Here is a 16,770-nt window from a genome sequence, read left to right on the forward strand (position 1 = left end):
CCCAGGGCTGGCGTGTGGGGCAACTCCATGGGGCAAGTTCACATCGTCAGTTCATGGGAGTGGCACCCATGGAGTTGTGCCGTGTACAGCCTGCGCAGTCACACATCATAGCCTCATTGGCCACACTTTTTCTTCCTTTGTGTGATGAAAAACTCTGACCAACTAAAGAATGATGCCCCACTCTTGGGTTTCTACCCAGCCTCAGAGGGCACCGAGCTTACCTCCGTGTTCTTCTGGCCAAATCCTTCCAACCTAGACACCTTCATGACCCTGAAACTTACATTCACCATTATGGGAACGTGTTGGAAATGGGAATAGAAATGGGGTACAAGTAGACATACGAGAAGGGCTCTGCCCCAAGTCCAAGCTGTAATTCTACAAGAGCTTTCTGGGGTCTGGGGTACCTTAAGGCAGGTCCCAGTAAGATGGGAAGCAGAAGCCCCACAGAGCCCACCCTGCCCTCTACCAAGCCCTGGGCTGGAGCCCCACAGACCCTCCTGTGTCCCAGTCTTCCAGCTGCAGCCTGGGTCAGCCTCCAGCCCGGGCCCCAGTCCGTTGCCGGTCTAGAGCCAGCTGGAGGGCCTGCTTGATGGTCTCTACATTGTTCAGAACGTTGTATCGACTCAGGGCCACCAGCCGATCAAACTCCTCGGGCTCATAGGTAAAGTTCATCATGCCATAGGGGGTGTCTGGCCCGTTGATGTCAAAGTCCCCAAAGGCCTTCTCCTCAGCTGTTTGTCGCTCCACACCTGTGGGTGGGGAGTGGTGGAGAGACCAGGCTGTAGCACTCTGCAACTACAAGCTGCCAGCCCAGGAGCCCCTTTCCCCAGGACGGCTGGCTGGTTCTGGGTGGGCCCTTCTGGGGCCATCTCTGCTCTCTTGCCCATCAGGAGGAGCTGGGCCAGTGCCAATGCTGAGGCCCAGGATGCAGAGGGCAGCGGTGGCCAGCTCGGGCCCTTCAGGAAGCATACCTTGCTACCTCGTCAAGGGGATCCACTCTCAGAACAGCACACTGTCACCACCCAGGGCTCCGTGGGCCAGACTTAGGCCCAGGGCTCCCCCTTACCTGGGGCCAGGTGTGTGCGGAAGGTACGGTTGACCAGGGGGAAGTGCAGCACAATGGGAGAGCGGGGGTCCTCAGCCATGGCAAACAGGTAGCACTCATGGGGTTCCTCCAGGTCCTCAGGGAGCACCTCGATTTTGGGGAAGGGGATGCCTCGGTCCAGGCAGTACTTCTCTGTCATCTGTAAGACCTGGGCGGGGAGGTAGTCTTCTGACCCCACCTGCCCCGCACCTGGACAGACTCACACAGGTCCAGGTTTAGAGGCCAGCTCTGCCTCCTTCTGGCTAGTGACTTTACGCAGGTGACAAAATCTTTCTGAGCCCATTTCTTTGTTTATAAACTAAAAATGGGAATAACTCTCCAGTGGGGTTGCTTTGCAGATTAACATTAATCACCAGCATGCTCACAGTCATTCCTCCCTATGACTCCCCATGGTTCCCTTCTCTGACCCTCCCCTCTCCCTCTAAGGGGGCTGAGTCCTCTTTCACAGGGTTGAGACTGGATGATTACAGAAGGTCACACTGGACCCAAGAGGAGGAGGAGGAAGAGGAGATCAAAGAGGGAAGAGCTGGCCCCACAGCCTGGTGAGAACCCACACCTGGGTGGTGAAACCTGTCCACCACCACACAGGGTTTGAGAGATGCCCTGAGGGCACCCTGAGGGCTCTGCTGTTGTCATAGTAACAAAGGGATAGGAGGCTCCCCTGATGGGAGCAAGAAATGCTATCAGGAATAGGCAGGGCTCAGAACAGGGGTCTTCTCTTCACCAGGAGAGAAGACACCTGAGGTCCCTCTTTGGCCTCCTCTCCCAACTCCCTTTCCCTCCCAGGACCTCAGCAGTCCCGTCCTCCAGCCAGGGACACCAGTGCCACACACAGTGTGCACAGGGTGTCCCCTGCAGATCAGAGCCCAGGCCCTCCTCAGGGGGCCATCCCCAAACGCCTAGTCAGGCCACCTGAATAGAAGATACCCACCCCATACCTCAAAAGGTGCATCCAGGGAGTAGTCGAAGGACACAATGAGGTCCACCGCTCTCTGCGGCAGCAGGCTCAGCGGGAAGGGAGAGTTGATGGCGAAGCCGCCATCCACCAGGGACAGGCAGTCCCGCATGGGAGTGAGCCAGTTGGGGAAGGCGTCCGGGTGAGTGTCTGCACAGGGACAAATGCATCTTTTCTTAGCAACTCTCTTCTCTTACTATTGGGAGCAGCCCTCTCTGTAGAGATCTCAGCTCCTGCCCCTCTCTCTGACCACCACTCTGAGGTGTCCCAGCCTGTCCCAGCCCAGCACAGTTGTCCTCTATCAGCCTCTGGACAGCAGGAGCCCACATCCCAACCCCAAGTCAAAGGCAGCACTGGCCCCAGTGAACCAAAGCCACAGATAGCAAGAGGCCCCTCCCCGAGGGCAGCGCCCACCTTTCCAGGCCACGAACTCCCTGCAGGCCACATAGTCCTTGTGCAGACAGAGGCCCCGGGTGAAGTTGAAACTCTCCGCGGAGGTAAAGCGTGAGGTGAATATGTCTAGTAGCGCCTGGGAGAAGGGCCCCTGGGGGGTGAAGAGCCTCGTTCGCAGCCTTGTGGGGTCGTGCAGCTGAAGCTTCTGGTAGTCGTCTAGTGAGGGTGGTGCCATCCTTTGTCCAGGGGCCTTTATGGCTCCAGGGAGCCCCTCTGTCTCCTCCTGACATCCCTCCTCCTCCCCTGCCTGGCCCCCCAGGCCTCTGACCACTGCTGCCCGGAATCCCTTTGAAATGACTGTTTTCTTTCATGTTGCCCATGTTTTTAAAAGTTGTCTATGACATTGCATTTATTAAATAATAATTTATTTCCCACCCTTTTGAAAATACAGTTTTATATACAACTTCTAACCAGAATTTCATCCATTAAACACCTACTGAGCAGTCGCTACGTCCTGGGCACTGTGCTGGGCAGGAAGAACGCAAAGGTGGCCAGGGTCCGGCCCCCAGGGCTCACACCCACTTAGGGGAGAGTCCTATGGAGAAAATGAGCCCTAACAAGGTCCTGTGGAGGGGGTGGGGGGTATGGGGGGGCAGTGAGGGTTGTGCTTGCAGTGTTGCAGGGACCTTGGTGGTCACACCCTCATCAGATGGGGGGTGGGGTGTGGAGTGGAGCAGAGAAACACCCTGACAAAATGATGTCTCAGCTGAATCTCTTAAGAAGTGGGCAAAAGTTATCCAGGGGAGAAAGGTGGGAACGGTATTCCTCAAAGCAGGGAGCTCACAGGCCACACAAGGAGCAGGGTGAAGAGGAGCCCTGAGGTGCGGGGACAGAGTATCAACCAGGCACCCAGGGGTCCTGGACCGAGTTGACTCATTGGAGCCCAAGCAGGGAATTCAAAGGTGCCGCCTGATTATAAAGCACTCACAGCCCCCGCTGGGATTTCTGACTTGGGCCTTCCCCCGGCCCCTCCCACACTGCCTCCTCAGGACCCCTCTGAACCCAGTGGGACAGCCAATCCTTCACCATCTTCTCCCTCACTCTCTATGCCTCTGCCAGGGCCCTAGTGCTGGAAAGGACGGAGGGGGTTGGGGGTCAGATCTGGACCCTTACCTGTGATGTTCACACAGCCTCGGAGCCAGTCCAGGAAGCTGAGGCTGAAGCCGGTGGTCTTCTGGAAGATCTCATCCAGGCTGGCTGCAAAGGCGCTGCCCCACATACCTAAGAAGACAGACAGGGCCCAGGCCCTCACGACTCCTCCATCCATATTGAGGCCTGGCCTGGCCTGGTGCCTGCACGTTCCCAGCCCTCCAGCTTAGACTCACCCTGCAGGTAGCAGATCCGAGGCTCTGGCCAGAACCTCAGCAGTCGCCCCATGAAGAACTCTGAGCCAAAGAGCTTGGTGGGAACGTAAGCCCCATACTTGGGGAAGCCAATCTCGTAGGGGGTAAACTCGCACCACTCTGGGGACCCAGAGTACAGGGAATGTTACCAGGGGCCTCCCACCAGGACACCAGCATTCCCCCTCATCCTCCGGACTGAGAGAGAAGCATTGCCTTGCCAGCAGCAGGAGGCAGCACCTGCACTGTGCTCCAAGGCTCCCACCTGTACCCCTAGAGCCTGGCCTCTCATGCCCTCCGACCAGTTGTTGCCCCCGCCTGCTTCCTGTGTCTGCACACCCAGACACCTGAGAAGTCTTCCCCGCTGATGTTGGTGCGGACGTTGACACCAGCATAGATGGGATAAGGGTTCTGGCTCTGGCTCACGGCCTCCTGCTGGTCAGAGAGTTTGGCAGGGTTTTCCTGGGTAGAAAAGAAAGGAAGCTGATAGGCTTTGTGGGGGTTCCCTTTTCCTATCCTAATGGCCTGAGGCCAGCCCCCTGCAGGGTGTGGCGAGCCCACTAGGGACTGTGGTTGCCAAGGCCGATGCTCCAGAGACAGCTCTCTAAGGGGCAGGCTTTGAGCTGCAGCAGAGGTAAGGCCACTGCGGGTTTTGTGCAGTTCCACAGGCACTGGGAACTCCCTTCTACTTTCTTTCCCATTCAAGAAAGCATATCAAAACCACAGAGAGCCAGGGTGACATGTTTAAATGAATAACTGAAAGCCCAGTCTGCTTTCTTTATGAAGCAAGTCACTAGAAAACATCAATTCTTTTCTTAGAAATTAGAAATAACTTGTGATATATATCCACAATGGATAGCCACACACCAGTGGACCAGGCCCTTATGGCTCAGCCCTCATCCGCTCTGAATTGCTCATCCCCCAGGGCATTCTGGGCATGCAGTTCTAGGAGATGCCACCAGGTGGCGTAAGCCAAGGCCTCTCCGCCAGCGGGTGAGAGTGGTGGTCTGCCTCAGCGGGCAGGTTGGAATCACTTGCAACACTTTCAAAACACACGTGTGCTAGTGCTCCACCTCCGGCCCAATCAAAATCAGTGTCTCTGGAAGTGGGGCATGGGCATGGGGTGGTATCAAAAAGCTCACAGGTGATTCTTTTTTTTTTTAAGTTTTTATTTATTTATTTTTAGAGAGAAGGGAGGGAGAAAGAGAGGGAGAGAAACAGCAATGTGAGAGAGAAACATAGATTGGTTGCCTCCTGCATGCCCCAACCAGGGACCTGGCCTGCAACCTTGGCATGTGCCCTGACTGGGAATTGAACCAGCAACCCTTCGCTTCGCAGGCTGCTGCTCAGTCCACTGAGCCACACCAGCCAGGGCTGATTCTAATATGCAGACAGACCTGAGAACTGCAGACCAGCCTCTCCCTCCCTAGGGGTTAGGAGCCAGGAAAGATGAAAGGGTGTCAATCTCCCTGCTCCTGGGGATCTCACCCTTTGCTCCCAGGGAGCTCACACCTAAGGGATAGCTTTGCACATCTCAGATCTTAGCCTTGTGGCTAAGGCAGAATTAAGTGCTGAAGGGGCAGAGGTGGAAGGGAGCCATGTTTGTTACCTGCTCTTTTCTTACCTCCTCGTACAGGAAATACTCAATGAGGAGGCCCCAGAGGTCAATGAGGGAAACGCTATGACCATTGCTCTCCAGGTTCCCCAGTTCCTGAGCGTAGTATTGTAGGCGTTCCGTGGACACTGCGCCCACCTTACTGCTGCAGACCCGGGCCCGGGCACGCTCGGTGGGGCCCTGCAAGGCCACCTGGGACCAGGCTGGGTCCTTGTACAGTGTGGAGATGCACCTGGGCATGAAGGGAATCCGGGGCAGTTAGGGGCAGGGGAGCACAGCAAAGGGAGAGGGAGGCAGGTGTCTGTGAGTGACCCCTCCTCCCCATCACTTGTGCTCACTGCCCTGCATCACCCGCTCAGGGGGTTCCTGGGGACTCAGTCCCTTCCTGCCCCTTCTAGCTCCCTTGAGGGAAGCCCCCACCTGGGACTCCACCAAATCACCTGGTGACACCCCTTCCCCTTCAGGGCTCTTCTTTACTCTGTGCCCTGCCCCCACCTCACTTACCAGGTGGACCCAGAGACCCCACTCAGGTAGGTCACAGTGTCCAGGAGGCGGAGCTCCTGCAGCGCTGACAGGCTGCCGTACAGGGAGGACATGGCACGGGTCCCACCTCCAGAGCCCAGCACAGCCACCACAGGCACCTGGGCACAGCAGTAATCAACATAAGCACATCCACTACCACTGCCTTTCATTCACACCGTACTGCCTAGAATGTCGGACTTCGATCCAAGTGCCTGACACGTATTACCTCACTGAATCCTCACAGCAGCCCAGTGAGACCCCGGTTTTACAGAGGAGGGAACTGAGAGGCACAGGAAGGTTAGAGAATTGCCCGCAATCATGCAGTTGGTAAGTGATGGGCTGGCAATCTGAAGCAGCAAGGCTGCAGAGATGGCTCTGAACCATCACACCAGGAAAGGACGTACCTGCAAGGTATAGTGCACCCACCCAAAACAGCTACAGCGGGGTTCCTCAATCTTGGCACCACCGATAATTGTGGTCCAGATAATTCTTTGTTGTGGGGGTCTGTCCTCTGTGCTGTAGCTATTTAGCAGCATCCCTGGCCTTTGCCCAGGAGATGCCAGTATCATCCCTCTCCACCCACCCAGCTGTCACAATAAATCTAGACATTGACAAGTGTCCCCTGGGTGGGGTGGGAATGGGGACTGAATTGCCCCCAGTTGAAGCTAAAGCTAAAGTCACAAAAACCACCAAGCAGCCCGGGCCTCCACCAACAGGAGAGGTGCCTGTGGAATCGGACTAGAAGTGTTTTCCACGAAGGTGTCACTCATTTCGCCCAGATTTTTGGTTCCTTTCTCTGCCCTTTATTCTCCTGTCTAAAAAGGAAAATGTTCCCTGGCCACTGGACTGCAAGGGCACTGTCCCTTCAGAGAACTGGAGGAGACAGCGCTCCCTGCGGGCAGGGTCTGTGCCCTCCTGAGCCCCGCCTACAGAGCGGAGCCCAGCACAGAGTGGGCACTACCCGCAGGGACACTCCCGGCTGCTCCGCTCGTCCGTGCAGGTGCGGGGCGTGGGCTCCGTTCCTGACAACACCTGCAGCCTGGAAAAGGCCGCCAACTTGTTCCTGATTCACCCTGGGTCTCGACCTCAGCACTGCCTTTCCTTCTGTCTGCTGTTTTAGCTGAATTGTGTTCCCAGTCCTCCCTTCCCACCCCAATTCAAATGTAGAAGCCCAGTGTGATTATTGAAGAAAAACTAAAGCCAAGGAAAAATTAATGGGGTCTCTTCTCAGCCTTACGGCTAAATTACTCACAGAACCCTAAGCCTGAGGAAAAACAATAAATCCATCCTTGACGATTAAACTTTTAAACTTGACTTAAACTCTCAGTCCTGCATCAGACATTACACAGATTATCACCTGCACAGCACGCTGGTGCAGACTCCAGTCGGACACACGACCTCCCCAAAGAAAACTCCCATGTGACCAGACCACCTGACAGCCCGCCTGACCGCCTGAAATCCGTGGTCATAACTACTGATACAGGTAGTTCATACATCACAGCAGATTAGTCAAATATGCAGGGCCCCTTTCTCTTCTGTGACCCAGTTACATCACAAAACAAATGATTTTTCTTTGTTCCTCAGAATATTTCTAGGGTTATTTCTACTTATGTTTCCAGTTTGCAAGCTCTGAGACCCTTGAGTAATCTCTGTCATTTACGTGTCTTTCTAGCCAGAGCCTTCCCTTTTTGATTACGCCGACAGTATATTTGGAGAAAGGGCCTGTAAGGAGCTCCTCAGCGTGGGGCCCTGATCCAATGACACTGGTGCCCTAGCAGGAGGGAGAGAGAGAGATCTCCACCCCCTGCACATGTGCAGAGGAAAGGCCTCGTAAGGACACAGCGAGAAAGTGGCCATCTACAAGTCAAGAGGAAAGGCTTCACCAGAAACCAACCCTGGTAGCACCTTGATCTTGAACTTCTGGCCTCCAGGTAAGAAAATACAGTGTTGTTTAAGCCACCCAGTCTGTGGAGCACTGTTCAGACAGCAGAGCTGACTAATTCACCTCCCTTGGCCAGACTATTCAGCCGTCTCTACATATGGGGGCCTGACTCTTCCAATCGGCTCAGGTGAACAGGCCTGCCCTCTCCCTCCTGTGCTCCCCACACTTCCTCTAGGCTTCCTGTTGCTTCTTAGCCACACAGCCATCTCAAGGGAAGAGAGTGGATTTGGTTCTTGGGATGCAGGGGTCTCCTCCATTCCTTACCTGGCCACTGTCAGGAGCCTGGCTCAATCCCAGCACCCGCTGCAGGGCTTTGGACACAATCTGCTTCCTCTTGTCCAGAAACTCTCGCTCCCCATCACAGAGGTCAAAGCCAAGGCGCAGGTCAAGGTCCCCAGAGCTGCCTCAGGTGGGGTGGGGTTGGGGTACTGAATGACTGTTAGGTGGAGGAGAGCCTTGGGCCAAGCCACTTTTTCACAGGAGCAGACCTGCACTCCATGGAACCCCTCAGAAAGATCCCACCAGCACCAGACACTCCCAACCCTCCCCCGACCCCCAGCTGAGCAGAGTAGGTGGGAGAGCCCCGACATGTCCAGCCCAGGCCAAGAGCCTTCCTCCTGAAGCAGGCCTTCCTCACCTCATTTCTGCCTTCACACTCAGAGCCACCTCCTGGCCCTGAAAAAGACAGCAGCCGTCCGCCAGCACACTGGGCGGGACTCTCCCACCTGCAGCCGCAACTGCTCCAATAACTCTGGCCCAGGTGTGAGCCATGCTGAGCTACGGGCTGGTCTGATCTCAACCCCCTGGCAGGCCCCTCCCCCAGATCTTTTTTGGGGGTCACCAAGCAGGCCAGGGTCCCTCAGATACCCAGTCTGAGCCTTACCTCCCCCAGAGCCACCAAGCACTGTTCCTCCTGACCTAGGGTCAAAGAGGAGAGCAGGATGCTCCCCTCACCCAGGTTGCTGTTCTGAGCCTCCAACTCAGCACTCGGGCCACTCTGCAGAGAAGCAAACACTGTGGAGCCCCCCAGAGTAAAGGAAATGTGCCCGTGTGGCAACCCTGGAGTGCCACTCAAGCAGGACCGATTCCTGTCATCCACCTCCTCCAGGCTCTGGGCTCACTCACCTGCAGGATGGTGAGCTTCTCCGCCAGTTCCACATCCAACCTGGAGCGAAGCACCGGGTTCACATGGAAGGTAAAGGTGGCTGGGGGGCTTGCCTCCATGGGAGGCTGCAGGGGCAAGAGCTGTGGTTTCTCGTAGGCCCCGGGCACTGCCAGCCGAACCTGCCTAGAGCCTGGGAGCAGAGGACCCAGGTGCGTGGGTGAGAGCAGCAGTGTGGGTATGTGTCTCGTTGATGGTAGCGCCCCTAGTAGCAACTCCTGTTTCCTTCCCCTTGGAAATACCAACTCATCACCCTGCTCACTCTCTGACACTGTGGCCCATAGCAAAGGCACCATGAAGGACACTTGGGGCCCTATAACCTGCCCTGGTCAGAGCTGGGGACCTGGGGAAGAGGGGGAAATACACACCATCTAGGAGAAGGGGAAAGGCAGGGAGGGAGAGCTAATGGGGCTGATGATTTTGAGATTATTATATTAAGTATACAAAATACAATTTTACAAAAATTGCCCTGGCTGGTGTGGCTCAGTGGATTGAGCTCCAGCCTGTGAACCAAAGGGTCACTGATTCGATTCCTAGTCAGGGCTCATGCCTGGGTTGTGGGCCAGGTCCCCAGTAGGGGGCACACAAGAGGCAACCACATTTTGATGTTTCTCTTCCTCTCTTTCTCTCTCCCTTCCCTTTTGTCTAAAAATAAATTTTAAAAATCTTAAAAAATATATATACAATTTTACAAAAATTGTAATTGTCATGTTAATTTTTATGTTGATTACCAGTTTTCAACTGGTAGTTCCCCTATTTCTTGCGCCCATTCAACCTCTTTGCTCATCAACTTGGAGGAGGTTTGTGGCCAGACTGCAAGTATCTCAGCCTTTTGCTCCCAAAGATCTTGGGGAAACACAGATAGTTTGCAGAGGAGGTGAAATAAAGAAGTGAGCTCCTGAGCACAGACAGAATAGGTGGCTGGGAGAAGCAGGGACAACAAGCCCAGGCTTGAAGGTGAGTCCAGGTGGGGAGGAGGTGAAGAGAGGCCTGTGGCCCAGGGGCAACAGGGCCTGTGCTGTTCCTAGCAGCGTTCTGGGGAGGAGGGAAGACCCCAGAGAGAAATGGCTGAACATGACACCCAGGCAGAGGGGACCCCAAATGCCTCAGGAGAAGAGGTCCATGGGGAATTCCTCTCCCCACACATAATCCTTGGCATTAAACAAGACCTGGAGATTTGACATGAACTGGGGCGGGGTGGGGGGAAATTGGAGAAAATAAGGAAAGTATAAGTGATGGTTTTCACACCATGGTTTATGGATTGAGGTTGATATGCATGTGCTGTTCACAGTGAGAAACAGCCAAGGCTGGCGGAGAGGGCAGACACGCTGCAGGGTCGCCGATTTGGGTTTCACCCTGGCTCCCCCACTCACTGGCGGTGCGACCTTAAGCAAGTTTCTTCTTTGAGCCTCAGTCCATCAATTGAAAGAGGATAATGATTGTACCTACTTTACAGGGTTGTTATGAGGATCGAACGATAAAACACGCATCAAATGCTCAGCGTGGTGGCTGACTCGTGGTGTGGGTTGGTGTCACCTGGGTGGGACTCACCCTGTAGGCTCAGCCTCTCAGCCGCTTGGCATCGGAGGGGACCTTGGCTGTCTCACAGCCTCTGCTCACTCGCCACCTGGCCCCTCCTCTCGAGCTGCTGCCCTCTGCGGCAGCTGCATGTGGGCCCAGCTTTTCACGTCTCCTGCAGGCCTCACTCTTCACCACGTGACTTCACTTCCTCCCACTGAAAGGCTGACTAAATTCCCTGCCCTCTACCTTTAGGGTCAGCCTTGGGACTTGTTTTGATAACATAATGTTGGTGGCCATCACCCAAAGGCTTGAAAAGCAGTTGCTCATGAGAAAAAACCAAGATGGAGGTGTAGGTAGACACACTGCACCTCCTCACACAACCAAAAGAAGGACAACAATTTAAAAATAAAAAACAACCAGAACTGACAGAAAGTTGAACCGCATGGAAGTCCAACAACCAAGGAGATAAAGAAGAAACATCCAGACCAGTAAGAGGGGCGGAGATGGGCAGCCGGGGTGGACAGGACTCATGGCAACGCGGCCGGATCCAGAGACTGGCGGATTGTGGGACTAATGGGGCAGGCAGTGAGACCGCTAGCAGAACCCAAGGCCCCACATTCGTGCATAGATAAACCAAGAGGAATGGCAGGGGAGCAAAGTAGACCACGCAACCCAAGGCTCCAGTGCTGGGAAATGAAGCCTCAAGCCTCTGATTGAAAACACCCGTGGGGGTTGAGGTGGCAGCAGGAGAAACTCCCAGCCTCACAGGAGAGGTCGTTGGAGAGACCCACAGGGGCCTAAAGCGTGCACAAGCCCACCCACTCAGGAATCAGCACCAGAGGGGCCCAGTTTGATTGTGGGTAGCGGAGGGAGTGAAGGGAGGGAAATCCAGCAGAGAGTGAAACAGGTGCCATTGCTCCCTCTTGGCCCCTCCCCCATGTACAGTGTCACAGCACAGTGACCAGCGTTATCCCTCCCCTGTCGAACACCTAAGGCTCTGCCCCTTCATGTAACAGGCACGTGGAGACCAAAAAAAAAAAAAAAAAAAGGGCCCAAATGCAAGAACAGATCAAAGCTCCAGAAATAATTCAACTAAGCAATGAAGAGATAGCCAACCTATCAGATGCACAGTTCAAAACACTGGTAATTAGGATGCTCACAGAATTGGTTGAATTTGGTTGCAAATTAGATGAAAAAATGAAGGCCATGCTAAGAGAAACAAAGGAAAATGTACAGGGAACCAGTAGTGATGGGAAGGAAACTGGGGCTGAAATCAACGGTGTGGACCAGAAGGAAGAAAGAAACATCCAACCAGAAAAGAATGAAGAAACAAGAATTCAAAAAAATGAGGAGAGGCTTAGGAACCTCCAGGACATCTTGAAACGTTCCAACAGCCGAATTATAGGGGTGCCAGAAGGAGAAGAGGAACAACAAAAGTTTGAAAACTTATTTGAACAAATAACAAAAGAGAACTTCCCAAACCTGGCAAAGGAAATAGACTTCCAGGAAGTCCAGGAAGCTCAGAGAGTCCCAAAGAAGCTGGACCCAAGGAGGAACACACCAAGGCACATCATAATTACATTGGCCAAGATTAAACAGAAGGAGAGAATCTTAGAAGCAGCTAGGGATAAGGACACAGTTACCTACAAAGGACTTCCCATAAGACTGTCAGCTGATTTCTCCAAAGAGACCTTACAGGCAAGAAGGGGCTGGCAAGAAGTATTCCAAGTCATGAAAGGCAAGGGCCTACATCCAAGATTGCTCTATCCAGCAAAGCTATCATTTAGAACGAAAGGGCAGATAAAGTGCTTCTCAGATAAGGTCAAGTTAAAGGAGTTCATCATCACCAAGCCATTATTCTATGAAATGTTCAAAGGATTTATCTAAGAACAAGATAACAAATATGAACAGTAAAAATGACAGCAAACTCACAGTTATTAACAACCACACCTAAAACAAAAACAAAAGCAAACTAAGCAAACAACTAGAACAGGAACAGAACCACAGAAATGGAGATCACATGGAGGGTTATCAACAGGGGAGTGGGAGGGGGAGAGAGGGGGGAAAGGTACAGAGAATAAGTAGCATAAAGGGTAGGTAGAAAATAGACAGGGGGAGGGTAAGAATAGTATAGGAAATGTAGAAGCCAAAGAACTTATAAGTATGACCCATGGACATGAATTATAGGGGGGAATGTGGGAGGGAGGAGGTAGGCAGGATGGAGTGGAGTGAAGGGGGGAAATGGGACAACTGTAATAGCATAATCAATAAATATATTTAAAAAAAAAAGAAAAGCACTTGCTCATTTGGGCTTGCACTCTGGCACCTCTGCCCTAAGCTGGTCCACCGGTCACAAAGGTGGATGAGGGACACACGGTACAGAGCCAGGTCACTCCCACCCACCCAACCTCGATCAGCCCAGCCCCAGCCGACCACCTGGTGTGTGAACCACGTCAGTGCATCCCACTATCCGCCCTGAGGTTTGGGGCGTTGCTGCAGAGCAGGGGCTGGACCGACACGACCTCTGTGCTTGCATATTTCCAGGGACAATGCTTTTCAACCTTGGTCAGCTTTAAGCAATGAAAAGTTAAAAACTTTCTACCTGGACCCATCTTCTTGAATCAGCAACTGGCTCAACACCCTAAGAGAGAAGGAAAGACCCAAGGCCACTGGCCAGACTCACCATACTTTCCACGTGGAGCAGTCTCATCTCCCCCGAGGGTGCCCTGGATCCTCAGACAGGGCTGAGCCTGAGGAAAGCAGAGGACTATGGGAGCCAGACAGTCACAGGGCCCGAATCGGGGTGGGGAGGTAAAACGGAGAGGTATCAGGGGCAGAGTCCAGACAGCAATCCTCCCAGGGCCTGTGCCTTGTAGGCAGGGGTCTTCTGTAGCAGCCTGCCCTCCTAGGACTCAGAAGTGGTCCCTGGCAGGAAGGGGGAGGAGGTGAGGGCCCCCAATCGTGGCTTCTTCGGCAGTCTCAGAAGCCAGGGTCCCACGTGAGCAGTGTGCTGCACACAGGGTGGAAGGCTGTCCGCTCAGCCGTGAGGCAGTTTCTTTCTCCCTTGTTGCTGGAGAGGCCTACCCAGCACACTTCCTCTCTGAGGAGGGGTTGAGTGTCCTTCAGAGAGGCAAGTGGGTGGGATGGGCTCAGTCGTGGACTCCTCGATGCCCCCCAGCCCTGGGCATCCCCATGTTGGGGTCTTTCCTACTTACCACCAGGACACCATTGGTGATGACTTCAGACGCAGGCACCTGGCTGTAAAGGATGAGGGGCTCATTGGGTACCTGGGCCCCTCGAGGTGGCTATTACTATAACAATGTGACCAAAGCAGTTGGAACAGCCTGAGGAACATGGCAGGAGTAGGGGGTAGGGGTGGGTGTTGGCCAAAAATCAAATGGGTGTCAACTCCAGGCCATCCCCTCTCAGGCCAGGCCAGCCCCAGACCTGGTGATTGACAGCTGGGAGTGGTCCGTGATTTCAGAGTAAATGGGACTCACCTCTTCTCCAGAACAAACTCCACCTGCAGCTCTTGTGAATCCTAATGGAGGGAGCAAGGAAGCACCAGTTTTCAAAGAGCTCAGGAAGTCTCAGGGGTCATCCCTGCCCCCCAGCCCTGCTCAGCTCCAGGGACTTGAAGAGGAGACTGTTATTGAGGCTTCTCTGGGCACAGTAAGGGAAGTGGCATCCCCATGAGAAGTTTTATCCATTCAGAACTGTGCAAGCACTATTCTGGACTCTGAGGATTTAGCAACGATCAGGACAGACAAACCGTTCCACCCTCAGGAAGCTCACATGTCAGTTCTACTCAGGGAAGAAGTGTGTGAGGAACCCCTTGGTAGGGTCAGTGGTGCAGGACGGAGGCTGTCTTGGAGGCTTGGTCCACCTACTGGGAGCCCTCCTCCGTGCCCCGTGCTGTGGGTCCTGTACTTGAGCTCCGCTCATTGCTGGTGCAGATGGGTCAGCTCACCTGCTGGTTGAGTGGGAAGGTGTGTCTGTGGGGTTGGCCAGGCTTGAGGCTTTTCAGGTCAAACAGCAGCATGGAGAGTTCATCACTGCCCACGATGTCCTTGTCATAGAGGGTGAGCTCCAGAACATTCTGGAGACAGGTCAGGCAGGAAGTGGGAGCCTGAGGCAGGGCAGGCACTCTGAAGGAGCCCTCTCCCTCCACCACCCCGGCCCCTCGCCAGCCCTCACCTTCACAGCACCATGTATCCGGTAGTGGAAGGTCTCATTCCACTCAGGGTCACTGCAATTGGCTATCACCCTTGTCTGGGCGCGGCTGGGAGAGGCTGTGGGCAGCCACAGCTGCACGTAGCAGTCGGCTTTGGACACTGTGAGTAGGATGGGGAGGGATCCTAGCTTCAAGCTCTTATTGCTGAGAAGGGTGCCTGGAGGAGGCTGGGGTGGGAGGGGAAGGTGCAGAGCTAGGAGAGGAGGCTGCCCATGCTGTGGCAGGGAGATGAAGGGGGAGCCCTTATCCTGGACTCCATCTCCACCACTCACACCTCCCATTCAACTGCGTGGAAATCCTGCAGTGGCCAGTTGAAAAGATCACGTGGCAGCACAGACCATTGCATAACCAATTCCCAGAGAGGACTTGATTCAGGGGACAAACTCCCCTCCCAGTGTGAGCACTGGCACGGGGGCTTCATGGGAGGTGGGCGTCAACCTCTGGCAGCAGCAGCTGTCACACACTCTCCCAGGCTGTCACCACTGTACTTGCAAGTCTCAGGGAGGAGTGGGGTCTGCACAGTGCTCCCTTGCAGCTCCTGCCTGCCAGCCCTGCGGCTGCAGCTGGGGCTCCCTCGCCTCCCTCCACAGGTGGCACTAGCCCCTCGGCCCCACTCCAAACCACACACTTCAGGCCCGCCCTGGCTGAGCTCTGCCGAGGCTTCTGGGAAAGGAAGGGGAGAAAGTGTGGAATTGGGGGTCACTCACACAGGTCTGAGCCCCGGATATTTCTGGCCCTCAGCACCTTCACCTGGAGGTCGTAGTATGGGTGGGTTTCCCGCTGAAACAATGTAAGTCAGGGGATTCAGTTCCAGGAAGCCAGGTGTGGGACCTGAGCTCCTTGCTGTGATGTCCCGTCAGGGAGCAGCAGCCTGGCCCAGGATCACTGATGTTGCAGTGCTCGGGACCCAGGAGGCCTTGGCAGGGCAGGCATTGGAAGTTTAGCATGTCGGTGCCAAGCCTGGACCTCGGAATCACTCAGGCTGGCTTCAAATCTAAGCTCCAGCATGGAATAGCGGAGTGGCCTTGGCAAGTTGCTTGGTTTCTGTATGCTTCCGTTTCCTCATCCATAAAGCAGGGCTTATGATGATACTCTCACGGGGTGGCGGTGAGTTTTCAATAAGAAGTATAAAGTGCTTGGCCTAAGTACTTAATACATGTATCCACTTTTGCTAGTTACGGTGCCATGCACCACATACCTGGCACTCCCCGCAGACCACAGGGCGCTGCTGCAGCGTGAGAGGTGAAGTGATGTGCTTAAGGAGATTAAATATTAGAAAAGCAAATTGTGATCAATCCCACCTACTTGCTCCCTGACAGAGGCTAGATGACCTGGGAGGCCGAGGGCAGCTGAAGGGAAGCCAAGAACCACCCAGCTTGCACTGGTCAGACAAGTCCCTGCAGAGACTGTCGCTGGAGCTCAGGAGAGATAACAACAGACTGTGGGCCCCTGGAAGTGAAACCATCTTCTCAAAACCCAACAGCCAGGCCAGGGTGTTCTGGGCAAACCCCGCCAGCTGTGAGGACCACATGATCTAGCCCTCCATTCCTAACTGGGAGGATTATTTTCAAGAGCCAAGGTCTTGGCCAACCTCTCTAATTTAAATTCCCTCAGGTTGTCTGGAGCAAATTGGTCCCACCCCAGATCAAAACCCAATTTCCAGGCTGCCCTCAGGCTTCCCAGGGGACTATGCTCCTAGGACCCCTCCAGTCCATGTTTCCCGGGAAGATCAGGTACTTTACCCGCCAGTGACTCCACTGAGGTGCCCTGTTCTCTCTCCTTCGCAGCCACACCACGCCCAGGACAGGCAGCCCCTTGCTTGCTGGCCACCTGGGCCAGAGTGCCCAGAGCATGGCTGGCAGCCCACTTCCCAGCAAGAAGCCGCCTGCTGTCCAGAGCCACCTTGCTCTCCTCTGCACAC

At 54.4% G+C, this 16,770-nt stretch overlaps 1 protein-coding gene across 4 annotated transcripts; it reads right to left on the reverse strand.

Annotated features, from left to right (window-relative positions):
* Positions 1-227: 227 nt before the first annotated feature.
* Positions 228-16,770, reverse strand: PLA2G4F (phospholipase A2 group IVF). 4 transcript variants are annotated; one of them, XM_024567932.3, is made up of 20 exons: positions 16,592-16,770; positions 15,557-15,629; positions 14,813-14,949; positions 14,586-14,714; positions 14,116-14,156; positions 13,831-13,873; positions 13,299-13,365; positions 9,058-9,227; positions 8,816-8,929; positions 8,570-8,607; positions 8,197-8,332; positions 5,973-6,109; positions 5,478-5,700; positions 4,201-4,315; positions 3,839-3,976; positions 3,627-3,734; positions 2,475-2,669; positions 2,044-2,210; positions 1,067-1,253; positions 228-749 (listed from the first exon to the last, which is right to left on the reverse strand). In XM_024567932.3, the coding sequence occupies exons 1-20, from the start codon at positions 16,700-16,702 to the stop codon at positions 529-531; spliced, it is 2,550 nt and encodes an 849-aa protein (XP_024423700.2). In that variant the 5' UTR covers positions 16,703-16,770; the 3' UTR covers positions 228-528. The 4 variants fall into 4 exon arrangements, with proteins under 4 accessions (XP_024423700.2, XP_071078056.1, XP_045058020.2 ...); XM_071221955.1 differs by lacking the exon at positions 3,839-3,976; XM_045202085.2 differs by lacking the exon at positions 2,475-2,669.

This window comes from Desmodus rotundus, chromosome 7, assembly GCF_022682495.2.
Source record: "Desmodus rotundus isolate HL8 chromosome 7, HLdesRot8A.1, whole genome shotgun sequence".
Classification (NCBI taxonomy): domain Eukaryota; kingdom Metazoa; phylum Chordata; class Mammalia; order Chiroptera; family Phyllostomidae; genus Desmodus; species Desmodus rotundus.